General features: G+C 37.0%; 1 protein-coding gene across 2 annotated transcripts in view; it reads left to right on the forward strand.

Moving 5' to 3' along the window:
• LOC311193423 (BEN domain-containing protein 5) overlaps nucleotides 1-13,343 on the forward strand; it is a gene marked incomplete at both ends in the record, with an annotated part of 931,749 nt that overhangs the window by 370,510 nt on the left and 547,896 nt on the right. For both annotated transcript variants that reach the window (XM_084266248.1, XM_084266247.1), the window contains one exon: nucleotides 2,688-2,904. In XM_084266248.1, the coding sequence (XP_084122374.1) occupies nucleotides 2,688-2,904 (217 nt within the window). The remainder of the gene's footprint in view (nucleotides 1-2,687; nucleotides 2,905-13,343) is intronic.

Below are 13,343 nucleotides of genomic sequence, written 5' to 3' on the forward strand. Positions count from 1 at the left end.
AAAAGGGAAAGAGTAAACAATAGTGCGTCTAGGACACAAAGGTTAATTCAAGAACTGAGCAATGTCTTTTCGTTATCAAAAACTCAGTTGGTGATATATCTAGCACTGTGTCTCTCTTCTTTCTTTTTCTTTCCTTTTTTTCTTCTTTTTTTTTCCCCTCCTCTTTAATTCCCTGATAAGATCTCAATCTGATTAGGCTCCTGTGTGTAAAGATGTGTTGTTGGTATCTAAACACTAACTCTCTTTCTCTATATGAGTCACAAATAGATTGGCAGTGACAAAGTGCTAGGAGAGATAAAAATAGATTAGCAGTGACAGGAGTACTATTATAATTATTTTTGGAAGATATGGTTTGAATTAAGAGTTTGGGCACTTTCTGCCCTGAGAGGGTGAATTTAAACCTGGGAACTGAGGATGGTTTCTGCTGTTGTGTCAGACACCAGATAGTGAAATGTCAATACCAGATGTCCTAGACATCAAGATTAGCCATAATAGCCAAATGCAGCCATAAAGTGATGTGTCAAAGTGGATAATAAAACAGATGCTTAGCTTCTATAATGAAGGGGAAAGGGAATGAAATATCAAAAGTGTCTTTAATGCATTAACAAAGTTGTCTTCAACTTGCTTAAAAGTAGAAAGTTATTGAACCAAGGAGAACTATGTGTCATTTAAACATTAACTATCAGCAGATGAATTTCAATTAGCATTAGCCTTTCTAAAATCCCGAGTTTCCTCCTATTGGTCTCATTTTACATGAAATTTTTATAGCATAAAGTGAGGCTTGTCCTTTATTATTTCTCCCATGCTAATTTGGAAACAAATAAAGTTCAACAACTCAGCAACATACTGTTTAAACTTGCATTATGGTTTGAGGACTGGGAGCTAGAATACATTTACCCACTGCCATATCATCTGCTTGATTTGAGATCAAATGAGGGATGTCCTATAGCACTCCAGAGTAAGGGCAAATGATAGAAATATGTTAAGATACTAGAGAAACCTATTAGGTTAGGGTACTGCATGCAGGCGGCTGGTGGCATTTTCCCCCTACTGACACTTTTAAAAAAAATTGAAAGAATTGTTTTCCTGTCCTTCAATTTTGTTACTTAAAAATAATTTTCTGATCTTACTGATAGACAAATGCCTTATTTAACCAAAAATACTGAAGTAAATTCTTTAAGCCCAGGATGTTGAAGAGCCAGGGCAATAAAAGGGGGCAAATAAATTCTTATTTCAAGTCTAATTAACTGCATCACTGATTCTTTATTGTACTTTTTCAAGAACATCTCAATTCCTTTCTGTTTCTCTTTGTAACTCCTGAGCCTTGCTGATCATAGTCCTTAACTGCTGCTAATTGGCAAACACGTACTTCTGCATAATGAGAGGGTTTTGTCCTCTATTTCATATTAGCAATGAAAGGCCAAAGCTGATGCTCTGCAGTAGACCAGCTTCTCGGAACTATTACAAAGAGGCACATTACTACTGCTATGTCTGTTAATCTTCTTATGTTTTCCCTCACCATGATCTTAGTTTAGCTGAGATCTGCTCCGATCATTAGATGAGACCTGTTTATAATGGGTAATTGAATCAGTCAGAATCTGCAGGACCGTAGTGTTTTGTTGCTAAACACAACTGATAAGTTAGTTACATCAAATTACAAGTGCATGGCATGACTAGAGAATGCCCTGTCTAAATAAAGCTCTCATCCACCTATGAAATGAAGAAACAGTGCAAACAGAAATATCAAACATCTCTAGTCCATAGTGTTTGACCCGCCTCTGAAATGTTACTCGTTGCTGTTGAGAAATAACAGTTGGGTGAAAGATGTCAGGCAGACATTTGTTATTCCTTAAACAGATACCAGCTTGATAAGAATGACATAAATGTCTCTATTGTAATTATTTACCATCATGTATATTCATTTTTATCTTGTCAGCACTATAAGCCAGAACTCGCGAGGAGGGCAGCTATCCAAATTGGAATAGGCCCAAATACCCTTTTCTCCTTTACTTTCTAATTTAGGGCCAAGTTATTTTCCATACCTGAAGTTTTGTTGGGGTGCTTTTTTTTGTATTGGTATGGGTTTTTTCCACCTCAGGATCATATTTTTTCCTCCATTTATCAGCTGGTGTTGATATACCTACTGACTAATAAGAGTAATAAAAACATAAAGACGTCCTGAGTTTTGGTAACAGATCTATTGCTGTTGCCTTACAATGATATTACTTCATTAATTATGCCTCACCTCTGTGCTGGTGCGTTAGGCCTGCGTGTGAGGATGTAGCCATGCTCCAGCCAGAGGTTTGGCTGAAGCCTGTGCAGCGGTACAAGATCGCACCGGCTTGATAGCGAAGTAGTCGATAGCTGAACTGCCTGTGCATCCTTTCTATTCTGTAGGAGTGGGTTCCTCTGGTTCTGCTCCCTTCCTGGATGTGGTGACTCTGCTGCCTGGAGCACCTGCACAGCAACAGCCCCTGTGGCTACAGGCCCACCAGCACAGTAGCTGTGCCGTGCACGGGCGTGGAGGTTGTCTGCATGAGTGCGCTGAAATGCAGCCTCTAGGATCTTCTCAATGGGCCCTGAGCTGTTCCAGCTGTTATTTTCATTTGTTATAGAGGGAATTTGAATCTCACACAGACTTTTTGTTCAAATTTCTTATGTCAATATATGTATATGTTCTTTTTTAGGCAAAGAATACCCTCTAAAAATGTGTATTACTATCGCTGCCCAGACCACAGGAGGAACTACGTCATGTCATTTGCTTTTTGCTTTGACCGAGAGGATGACACTTACCAATTTGCTTACTGCTACCCCTACACCTATACTCGCCTTCAGCACTACCTGGACAACCTACAAAGGAAGAACATGGACTACTTTTGCAGAGAATTGCTGGGACTCAGCGTGGTAAGTAATAGGCATGTTTGCCAACTAACAGGCTTCATTATGAATGTCTACTCCTAAATGCTTATAAAGTATAATTCATCATCCCTGCTAAAGTACACATGCACACATATTTGTTTTACTGCTATCAGTGACACACGAGGTAGCATACCTGCATGGTGAAATACAGACAAATGCTAATTTAATTTCACATAAAATATTTCTTTTGCAATATGCAAGGCCGTGCTAAATTCCCACGTAGGATCCATTCACTTCTAAAGACATTAAAAGATGAAACTGAAACAGCTTTATTGAAGAAATGTGATTTCAAGAGTACTCTGCCCATTCGTCTTTCTGGAAGTGCTTTTCTGTTCAGAAGAAAATATGTGTCTTTGGAACGAGAGAATTGCTTTTTTTTTCATAAAATAATGCAGAACATACACAAATGACCTGCTTTATTAACTCTTAAAATGTCTGCTTTGATGATTTCAAATAAAAAGGGGTTTAGTGGTCTCAGTATAGGTCCTAGTGGCTGCGTGGAAATCAAATGTGGTAGTTCTGGTGCAGGAAGGAGGGTTAATGGAAAGACTGAACTTCTGCTCACTTTGCTATACCCTTTCTCTGAAACATTGCCCATCCTGAGGATTTAGAAATCATGACAGCCACTCCCAGATCAACTCCGAAATCATCAGACTAAAAAATAGTGGCTGAAATCTGGGATTGCGAATTGTTTTTCATTTTGCGTTTTCAGACTTTATAGTGAGCCTGCCTCACATGCTTAATCTTTTCTCTGATATTTAATTCAGTCTAAACTTGTAGTGTGTGTGTCAGAAATGAAAGCTGTGATTCCTATGAAGGCTGATGATTCCAGCAGCTGGGGCTTTAAAAAGAGTCCCAGCATATATTGTGAAAAATCAGGATGAAATCATATGTATAATCTGCACTGGGATAAATAAAAGGCTTCCAGCACTAAAGCAGGCCATTGAGGTCCCTATGGTGGCGTAAAACTTGGAGTTAAGAAAAGTAACTTATGGAGAAGAGCTGAAACAGACTTAACAAAGAAAGCATTTTTTAACCCTTTTGTGTGGTTCTTGTTCTAAAGATGACTATTACATATTCCTGAACTGGCGTTAATTATTAATCATTCCAATTAGGGGGACAAACAATTATAAGGGAAAGGGGTATTAAAAAAATTGAAAAGAAAAGTCTTCAGAGGATGGGAGGAAGGAGCACTATCATCTAAATGTGTGTAGGGTTTTAATTATTAATCCTGGAGGACAGAGCTGTCATTAATTCTATAATGAAACTGAATTTGTTTCCTTTCACTCTGAAAATAGTGTATAAACAGTCACATTTGCATATTCATCAAAACCCTGATCTGACTGATTAAAACACTGAGATAGAAGGATTTGTCTTTTATCTGCATTTTGACAGACAGAGCTATGGTCTTAAATCTTGTTAACATTGTGTTACCAGTAGTTGCTAAATATTATTTTTCATATTTCAGCAAACTAAACAAACAGATGCCACTCAAAATGTGGCAGGAAATGTGCTGTGTATAAGTCCTGATTTTATATCTATATGTACACACACAGTATGTTTTGCAGAAATTGATATGGTAACATTTTGCAGCTCACCATGCTGATCTGTATAAAAAGCTTCTGAATCAGGCTCGTGCTGTAATCTTTGTAAGTAACGTTACAATCTCAGAGCATTTCTGGCTTTTCTCCACACACAACTGTCCTAGAACAGCTTGGTAATTTAATGTCTTTGCTGAGCTTGAATAGACAATTTCCATAAGTTTTCTGTGAGCTAAATATTTTAACATAGAGCTTTGTTGCTATCATACATCTTTAAATGGTGAAAAACAGGATCCTTCAGTCATCACTGCACAGAGCTTCATCAAAGCAGAAGCTGGCTGTACTTTAGAGAATTGCGTGCCATATAGGATAGATTTAGAGCTAAGAAAGCGAGCTCCATCCCTGCTCTGGCCCCTTATGTAAGATAAGAGGAGTCAGGTTGGCATAAAGAGGCCCTTAAAAGCTCTATTCTTGGCAAAGGGACCATACCCCTGGTAGCACATGGTGAAAGGTAACTTAACGATGCCATCTGAGGACAAACTCTGTGGTCCTCATGCTGGGCATGGGGCTGAAGCAGAGTAGCATGTTGGGGAAAGGCTGCAGCCTATCTGCTGAGCTGCCGTGTAGCCACCGGTGCCCTCTGGTTCATTCCAGGGGGATTTTACAGCTCTCTGCAGCAGTCTGTGATTGTAAGGATGGGGAATGGATTGAAACAATTCTGCTTTTCCTGGATTTTGAAGTTTTGAACTGTGCCTCTTGGAAACAACAGGATCTCCCACAGATCTTTGTGGGTTTTTATTTTTCTTTGTCGTGGAACAGTAAAATGCAAGTCACAAGAAACCATGCTTAGATGATTGCTCCTGAAGGCTTTCTGAGTGCACATTTTGCTGCATGTAATGTTTTCAAGGCAATCTAATTTCTAATCTAATTTCATATTTTCTCTAAAGAAAGTACTATGCCTCCATTAACTCCTTAAATACTTTCTCTAATTCTATGAAAATTGAAAGTGAAATGTCAGTATGGGACGTGTAATTGTCATTAGGATGCGGAATGGCAAAGTGGTTCAGAGCCAAATGGCAAAGATTCCCATTGCCAGTGTGAATGGATAACTTAGCTGTTCTATTTCTGACCTTTTAATGTTTATATTCTTTACTTCAGAGAGCTATCCCACATTTGAGATGTGCCAAATGGTTTTGAAAATAGTCTCTCCTGCCAGATAGCTATGATGGTCACCCAGGTATCATTTTAACTGCCGTTTCCATTCTGCTACTGCTGGCCGTAGGTGACTTCAGACTTTCTATGGTTTGTCCCAGCAGACCAGAGTTCAAAACCTGTGAGCGTTTTTAAAAACTGTGGAATTAGTTTTTTGATATGTGTCTTGAGTTGGCATATATTATGCAATACTGTACAGAAATAATATAATGAAAAATACTTTCATATTTCTGTGAAAATATAAGCACAGGCTCAATTTACATTTACAGTACCTATTTTATGATACTTCGTAGTATAACTGCAGTAGCAGTTATCTGTAGTATTGTAACCAATATTTCAGAGTTGGCAAAATTTTTAAGTGTGCTATTATTTGAAGGGGTAGTCTGAATTAGCTGTGCATACTTGAAGTGTGTGGGTAATTGATGGGAGACCTGTACCACTACTAGTATTCCACTATCACATATAATAAATTAAATGAGTTTTGGTGAGCCTGGCTGAACTCCTACAGCCCACTTTCCAAATCACCACTGGCTTGACAATATTTTCAGTACTCACTCAAAGGATAGCCATGATTAATTGGAAACAAATACTTCTTTTTCACCCCATTAGGCAATGGTGCTTCCAAATTACACTCGAGGAGAATTGCAACTGCACATAGAAACCACAACCCTCAAAGGGACTTCCACAATACACAGAGACTGGAATATGGAATTCTGTTAAATTAAATATTAAACATACATATTTTAAAACAAGAAGGCAATATGTCTAATGTAGAGCTCTGTAAGTGAGCCAATCTCTTAAGTCAGACATGAGATACTGAGCAAAACAGATTGGAACATGAGGAGCTTTATTCTGACTCTGCACCACTTTGGTGCGTGCTTTTGATTTACATAGGTTACTCTGATTTGTGCTGGTATCAGAGAGATCAGAATGAGGCCCTAGGAATGTGAAACTGCAAACTAGATGCCACATTGCTGGTTCATTGATCTAGTATCCCTTATTTACCATCTAAATGACTGGGTACCCCAGTAAAAATAGTCAATCGATTCTACTGATAGCTACTGGTCCATTTTTAACTGCTCACTTATGACTGTTTTAAAGCATGAAGCAAAGATAATAGACAATTTTTCTAAGGTTAAATGTCTCATCTCTACATTCAGCGTTAGGTTATGTAATAACAGTTCTGTAAAAGAAAAGTATACTCTTTGTCTTCAAAAAACCCAGAAGTTACAGGCTTTAGTGTGATGTATCATACCTTTGAAATCACGTTGGTATCAGATTCTGTACTTTACTATGGATCTGACTGCAACTAGGTTGAAATGTCATCTAAATGCAATTTGTGGCAATTTACTTGGTCTGAAAAAGGCCACAGAAATAATGCTTAAAAAAAGAAAACCCAACTTCTCGTTTCTCTAGAATGTAAAAGTGTGCCTACATATATGTTCAGGGCACATTCTCTTTATTCAGTGATGTATCTGTTTACTCATATAGTACCGCTGTTCTCATAGCATTCATAATACGGAGGTCAACCCAAAACTGTATGTGAGGTTTTAAATGTTCCTACAGCTATTTTCTTAGCTGGGTTGAGGATCAGCAGAAGTAGAGTTGGACCTAAAAAGGTACCACCAACAGTTCTTTCCAAAATAAAATACGATTTATAGTATGTAATAGCACAGTATGCTACCCTGGGAAATTATATAAATAACAAGAAAAATAACAGGGAACTATTCCATACTGTCAGTTTTAAGGAAATTTTCTCTGTTAGAATTTAAAGTACGTTCTGGGAGATAAACTGGCTTGTGGGAATCATAGACAAGGAAACGTAGCTGAAACTATGTTACTGTTGAAAGTTGCCATCTGTCTGTAGGATATATACAACTGTTCATGGTAAAAACAAGAAATACTTTGGTTTAAGTTGGCAGCAATATATAGCTTTAGAAAAAACAAACTCAAAATCATAATTTATACTTAATATTATACAAGGTTACTACGTGTATAAGCTTATTATTTCTTAAATTCCAGAAAGAGCATTGTTTGGTAGTCAAATAATTTGCATAAATTATTGTTTATCTAGCCATGAGTAAAAAAAAAATCTTATATTGGCAAGTAGGGTTCAAATCCTAAGTCAGTTTTTCTGGTCACATTTTATAACAAACCTTGTTCATTTAAAAACTCTTATTACAAAACACTTGGAGCTTCACAAAAGAGAAGTTTTGAGTAAAAAGAATCTGTTGATTTAAGAAACCGCCCAGAGAAAACTGTTATATTCCACTTTATAAGAAGAAAACCTCCTGAAAGGAATGCCAGTAAATAAATTATATGTGGTGTTAGTCTATAGAAACTGTTTTCACACATAGGCTCCATAGGGAAACCTTTGGGAAGTGAGAGACCTTTCTGAAGTTTTTGCTGGACATTCTGTAGCTGTGCAGGTTGATCTTTTGCTTCACTGCTCTTCATCTCACCTTCACTCCACGCTGGTCCTTCATCTAACTTGCCCTTTCTTTGCCTCAATCTAACCTTCCCCTTTCTTTCCATTTAGTTTACAATTTCCTAAGCTAACTACAAGAAGGAAATTGTGGCATTTCTTTGCTGCTCTTTATCCTACCTTGCTTTGTTCTTTTGCATTCATTCCCCTTAAAGACATAAGTTGTGAATCCAAGATAGCTGTTAGGTCTTTTAAATGCCAGGACTGCACAAGGTAGTCGTGTTCCCTTTTGTGCACTCAATATCCCCATCACAGCACCATTTCACCTACCTACAAATCCTGCTCTGTGACCTGTCATCCCTGTCCTTATGTCTTTTGTGCTATTTGCTCCATCCTCTAATATGCAAACTTGCATTTCAAGAGAAGCTGGCATGATAGGTGATTTGTCCATGTTTCAACCTGGAGAGGAAACATTAATGATGTAGTCAGTTTTCCTGACATACCTGAAATAACGCCCAAGTGCAGGAAGGCATTTCAGGGTCTGGTTTATTCTGCTTTCAAGGCAATGGCAAATTTCAGATTTTACTCACTCCTGTCCTCACCACTTTCTCTTGCTTGGTTGGGTGCCATGCAGCTCAGTGTGATAGCTGTAATCCCAGTATGAAACAAACTGTCCACACAGTCAGTTCAACTGCAGATCTGGGCAGCTGCCCAGTTAGTTACAGCACCCTAAGCTTTTAGGGATCCAGGAGGACCTATTTTACTTTCCAAGCTTAGTGCCTTGCTCACTAGAACTCCTTTTCTCCTTTTTCTGTTGGTACTTGGGAAAAATCGAATACAACCAATTAATATAAGTCCCTAAAAAAAGAAAGTCTGAGATCCGGTGTATATGCCAATGTAAATCTTTTTATAGTTTTTAAATTTACTCAGTTGCCCTGAAGGGCATGCAGATATTTTGGATATAGGTATGGCTCTTAGAAACCAGTGAAAACCCTAGAATCCATTCAGTCTTTCACTTCCATTTACAGAAATGCGTTTTCCCTCTTTTGTAGCACAGCATTAAGCAATAATTACCATGTTGATAGTGATGCTGAATGTTCTTGCATGTAGGGGAAATCGTGCTACATGGAGCTATTAGCTACATTTGCCCCGTAGCACTTTACTGCATTGAGTCTGCTGGGATTTTGACTATGTTTGAGTTGGTTTCTGTTTAGGTCTCTTGAGTGGTGACTGTGTAAGGCATCTGTGGGGCTATGGTTCTATTTTAGTCTGTATTCTTTGTCTGTAGATCCAGAAAGTGGCTGGCCTGGCCCACGTTACCTATAGGGCTGAGACCTTGGGATTGAATGTTTATCAAATTATTTTGAAGTCTGCTCAGTCTGAAAGATTTGGATTTATACATTTTAATTTAACCAAAGAAAGAACTATTTATTGATTTAGCTTTATATTAGCTACAGAATGTAAATATAATGTATCAAAATCTTTTAATACCTTAGGCAAAATCTTGATTAAATAATTTGTGTTAACCAAGCATAGCGTCTCTGATCCTGAAAAACACTTAAGTATAGAGTTAAACTTAAGTGTGTGAAATAGTCCTGTTGAAGTCACTGCCACAGTTCATGGCATCAAGGTAGATGTAGGTAAAAACACCTTTAAGCTCAAAGGTCAGAACAATCACCACTTCGCAAGATCAAGACCTGGTGCCTTAATGTTTTGCTGTTATCTTGTATTACTACTATAATAACATGACTGCAGGATAAAAATAATAAAACAAAAATCTTAGACTGTAAGCCTAGATTCTCAGTGTTTCCAACCAAACCAACTCACAAAATCAAAAGGACTAATAATGTTTTCAGCAATGTATGAATGTAAATGGATCTGGCTATTGGTTGACTTATGTTTCAGTTCTTTTTAAATGTTTGTTTTAATAAGCTCCCAGGGGCTTTTTTGTCTAACATTTCACCTTTACCTATCCAGTGTACTCACTGACACCACTGAAACTGAGAGCTAAATTAAAAAAAAACAGCTGTACGATGTGGAAGAATTTACTTACCAGTCATTGGTAGCCAATGGATTTGGCCAGTGACTTCACTCCTTTTAGTGGTAAGAATAAAACAAGTTCACAGTGAGGTAGATAGTTTCAAATAAATTCCCAGTATGACAAAATTACTTCTGCACAAGATTTTAAAAACTGTTGTGTAAGTCTGTGAGCTATTTATTCCTGTTGTAAACATAAGGTAACAAATGCATCATTGAAAAATAAACAAAAACATTTGTCGCATTCAGAGTTTGAGGTTTCTACATACCTTCCTCCACACTCCCTTCAGAATCATCTTCCCTCTTGTAATGGTATACATCTAATAAATTAATTCTGGGAAAAATTAACAAATGAAAAGGAGTCTCAAATTTTGTTTAAGGAAGGATTTATTTCTCTGCCACATCATTTTTGCATATTTCATTGCTTGTCCATGTCTGCTTGGAGAACCTGACTCTGCAACAATTTATGTAGGTCTCTGCATATATTGAATGTCTGCATGTAAAGTGAATCCCATCATTGCTCAGCAGTCCTTTTTGTAGTGTTTGATTAAGGTGTGCACTTGAGGCTCTCTAAATGACAGACCTGTGCTAATCCTCAAGTTATGTGTCCGTGCCATACACGTGTTCAGTAAGACTTTATCTCTGTTATCCTTATGCCTTGAAATCTGGCTCAAAAATGACTTCAGCTTGTATGTTAGAAGGGATGTATCTTTATATGACATAGGAATGAAAAAATAAAGAAAAAAGAAAATATTTTGATGCAGATTATAAAATAATGCACCCCAAGGAAGTGTTGTTAAGGAGGCCCAAGCTTGCCAAATGCACCCTGTTGACCCCCACACACAACTTGGAGATTCTGTATATAGCCTATGATCCATTCTTGGTTCCAGTATGGATTTAGTGGCCCTTACTCTTCTGCGCTGTTAGGAAAATCTTTTGATTCAAAGAATAGTGCAGTGAAGAAGTATCAAACTTAATGTAAGGGAGGCAGTGTCATCCTTATTTTAAGACAACATATTACATTCAAATGTTTTTTATTTTAGAAGATCATAATGGTATCAAAAAAAAGAAAGTGTAGTTCTAGAAAATGCTAGCTCCTGTTGAAGTGCTGCTATTATCTGTGAATACTGAAAGCAATATTTATCTTTGTTTTGAAGACAAAATAATACACAAATGACATGAGGAGACAGCAGCTTTTTAATGTAAAGCAGTAGGTATTTAATTGAAAACTGTTTTTTCCCTTTTTAGGAAATATACTGTTTAGAGCCTTTTTAATACTCTTTAATAATCTTACATGGCAACCAATCATATTGGTACACGAAAAGAACTGCGTTCTCTGATAAAGATCCTCTTTTTCATGTTTTCAAACAGCAGCTGAGCACCATACTGTGGCAGCAGAGAACAATCTGAGAAAATGAACACAGATTGAAAAGGTCTCAGTTACATGACATTTTCAATGAAAAAAAGTCAGCCCTAGGCCCACAGTTAAGTTTTTGCTCAGAATTCCCTAGAATCATGGACATACCTTTCTACAGAAAGTGTTTGTTTTTCTGAACTGCCTTATCTGATGTTCTAATAAAAGTGTAACATGGTGGAAGACAAAGGGAAGGTACCATCCATTTCAGGAACTTTTATAAGTATGTACAACAAAGTAAGTTTCAGAAAGCAGTGTTCTCCCTTTTATTTTTGAATTTCCCATTAACTGCATCCAATTTTGCACTTTATCAGCTAAAATTTAAGAGGACTATATCTTAAAATCTAAAGACTTCAGGATTTTGTGATACATAGATCTCCCTTCCATTTAGATTTTCCACATTAAGGTGGATTATTAATAATGCATTAATATCTATCATGACATTTTAAATCAGCTTCTTAGTTCATTAGCACTAACAGCTGTACATTGTTAGAATTTGTGGGGTTTCTTTTTTTCTAAGTTGCTTAGAATTCAAATATTAACTAGTCTCCATATTTCTGAAAGCTGCATGGTTCTACTGCATAGAATGAGGAAAAGTCTACCCATCGTTAATGAAAACCCAAAGATTTTTTTAGAAATTTTTCTCTGACAGCCTCCAAATATTGCATATATTTTAATGAGTTAAGATTCATAACAGTCTCATGACTGTGGTGGCATATTATAGAGGAGATTACTAGAGAAACTTCAATAATTTAGAAGTGTTTGGTAAAGGCTTTGGTATTCATTTTCAGAGCTTAGCCACACTAAGTAGTTAGTTTATGTGGTTTCTCTTTGAAATTGAGTGACCAAATCTCTGTCAGGACCATGGAGAGTGGATGTGATTTTTCCTGTTGAGGCACTTCCACGTTTTCACGTGTAGTGATAAATTGAAAATACTGACTTGATTTTTTTCAGAAGTCTTGATATGCAAAATTGAAGCCAAAAGTTTCACAGTTTAAACAGAGGCCCTGAAAGTAGCCCTCTTTGTGACTGCTGAGCAGGCACGGTCCATGATGTTCAAAAAAATAATTAGAAGTAATCTGCTGTTTTATCTGCAGTTCATATGACTCAGGACCTCAGTTTTGCTTTTTGCCTCCTGAGAATGAAAAATGGCCAGTAAGATGTTATGTCTGATTGAAAATTTATAAGAATGTCAGAGATGACTGATTAATGGCACTTTATAGATTAACAGATGAAGACTAAACAGAGGTTACTGGTACTGTGTTGGAAAAAATAGGAGATTTTGGCAATACAGTGAGACATCCTAAGATTTCTCTTAGACCTGGACAGAGATGTTAATCCAAACAATGAATGTTTCAAAATCTAAAGGTAACAAGTAGAACAAGAATAGCATTACCTCTTGCAATAGGATGCTCAAAAGCACTGCATCATCTTTGACTATTCACACGCTCTAGTCATTCAAGTTGTCAACATGCTTTGGTATCTTCAGTGTGAGTACCATCTCTTCTGATAGGAATTAATGATATTGTATGCTCCTAGAGAATTTATATTTTTAATTGTAGTATTTTTTTGATTGTGATGGCCTCATCATCTTTATGAACAGTCCAGTGAATAAAATGCTCAGAATACAAACTTGGGGAAAAAAAATGCTTGTGGTGAAGGTGTGCTTTTCTGTTGTTGTAATCATCCTTACAAGATACTGTGGCAGTACCAGATTTGCCTTTAGCTCCAGATGACTCTGAAATGCTACAGAGCTTTAGGAATAAAATAGCAAATATCCTTTAGATTTCTTTTA

This window comes from Gallinula chloropus (assembly GCF_964237585.1).
Source record: "Gallinula chloropus genome assembly, chromosome: 6".
NCBI lineage: Eukaryota > Metazoa > Chordata > Aves > Gruiformes > Rallidae > Gallinula > Gallinula chloropus.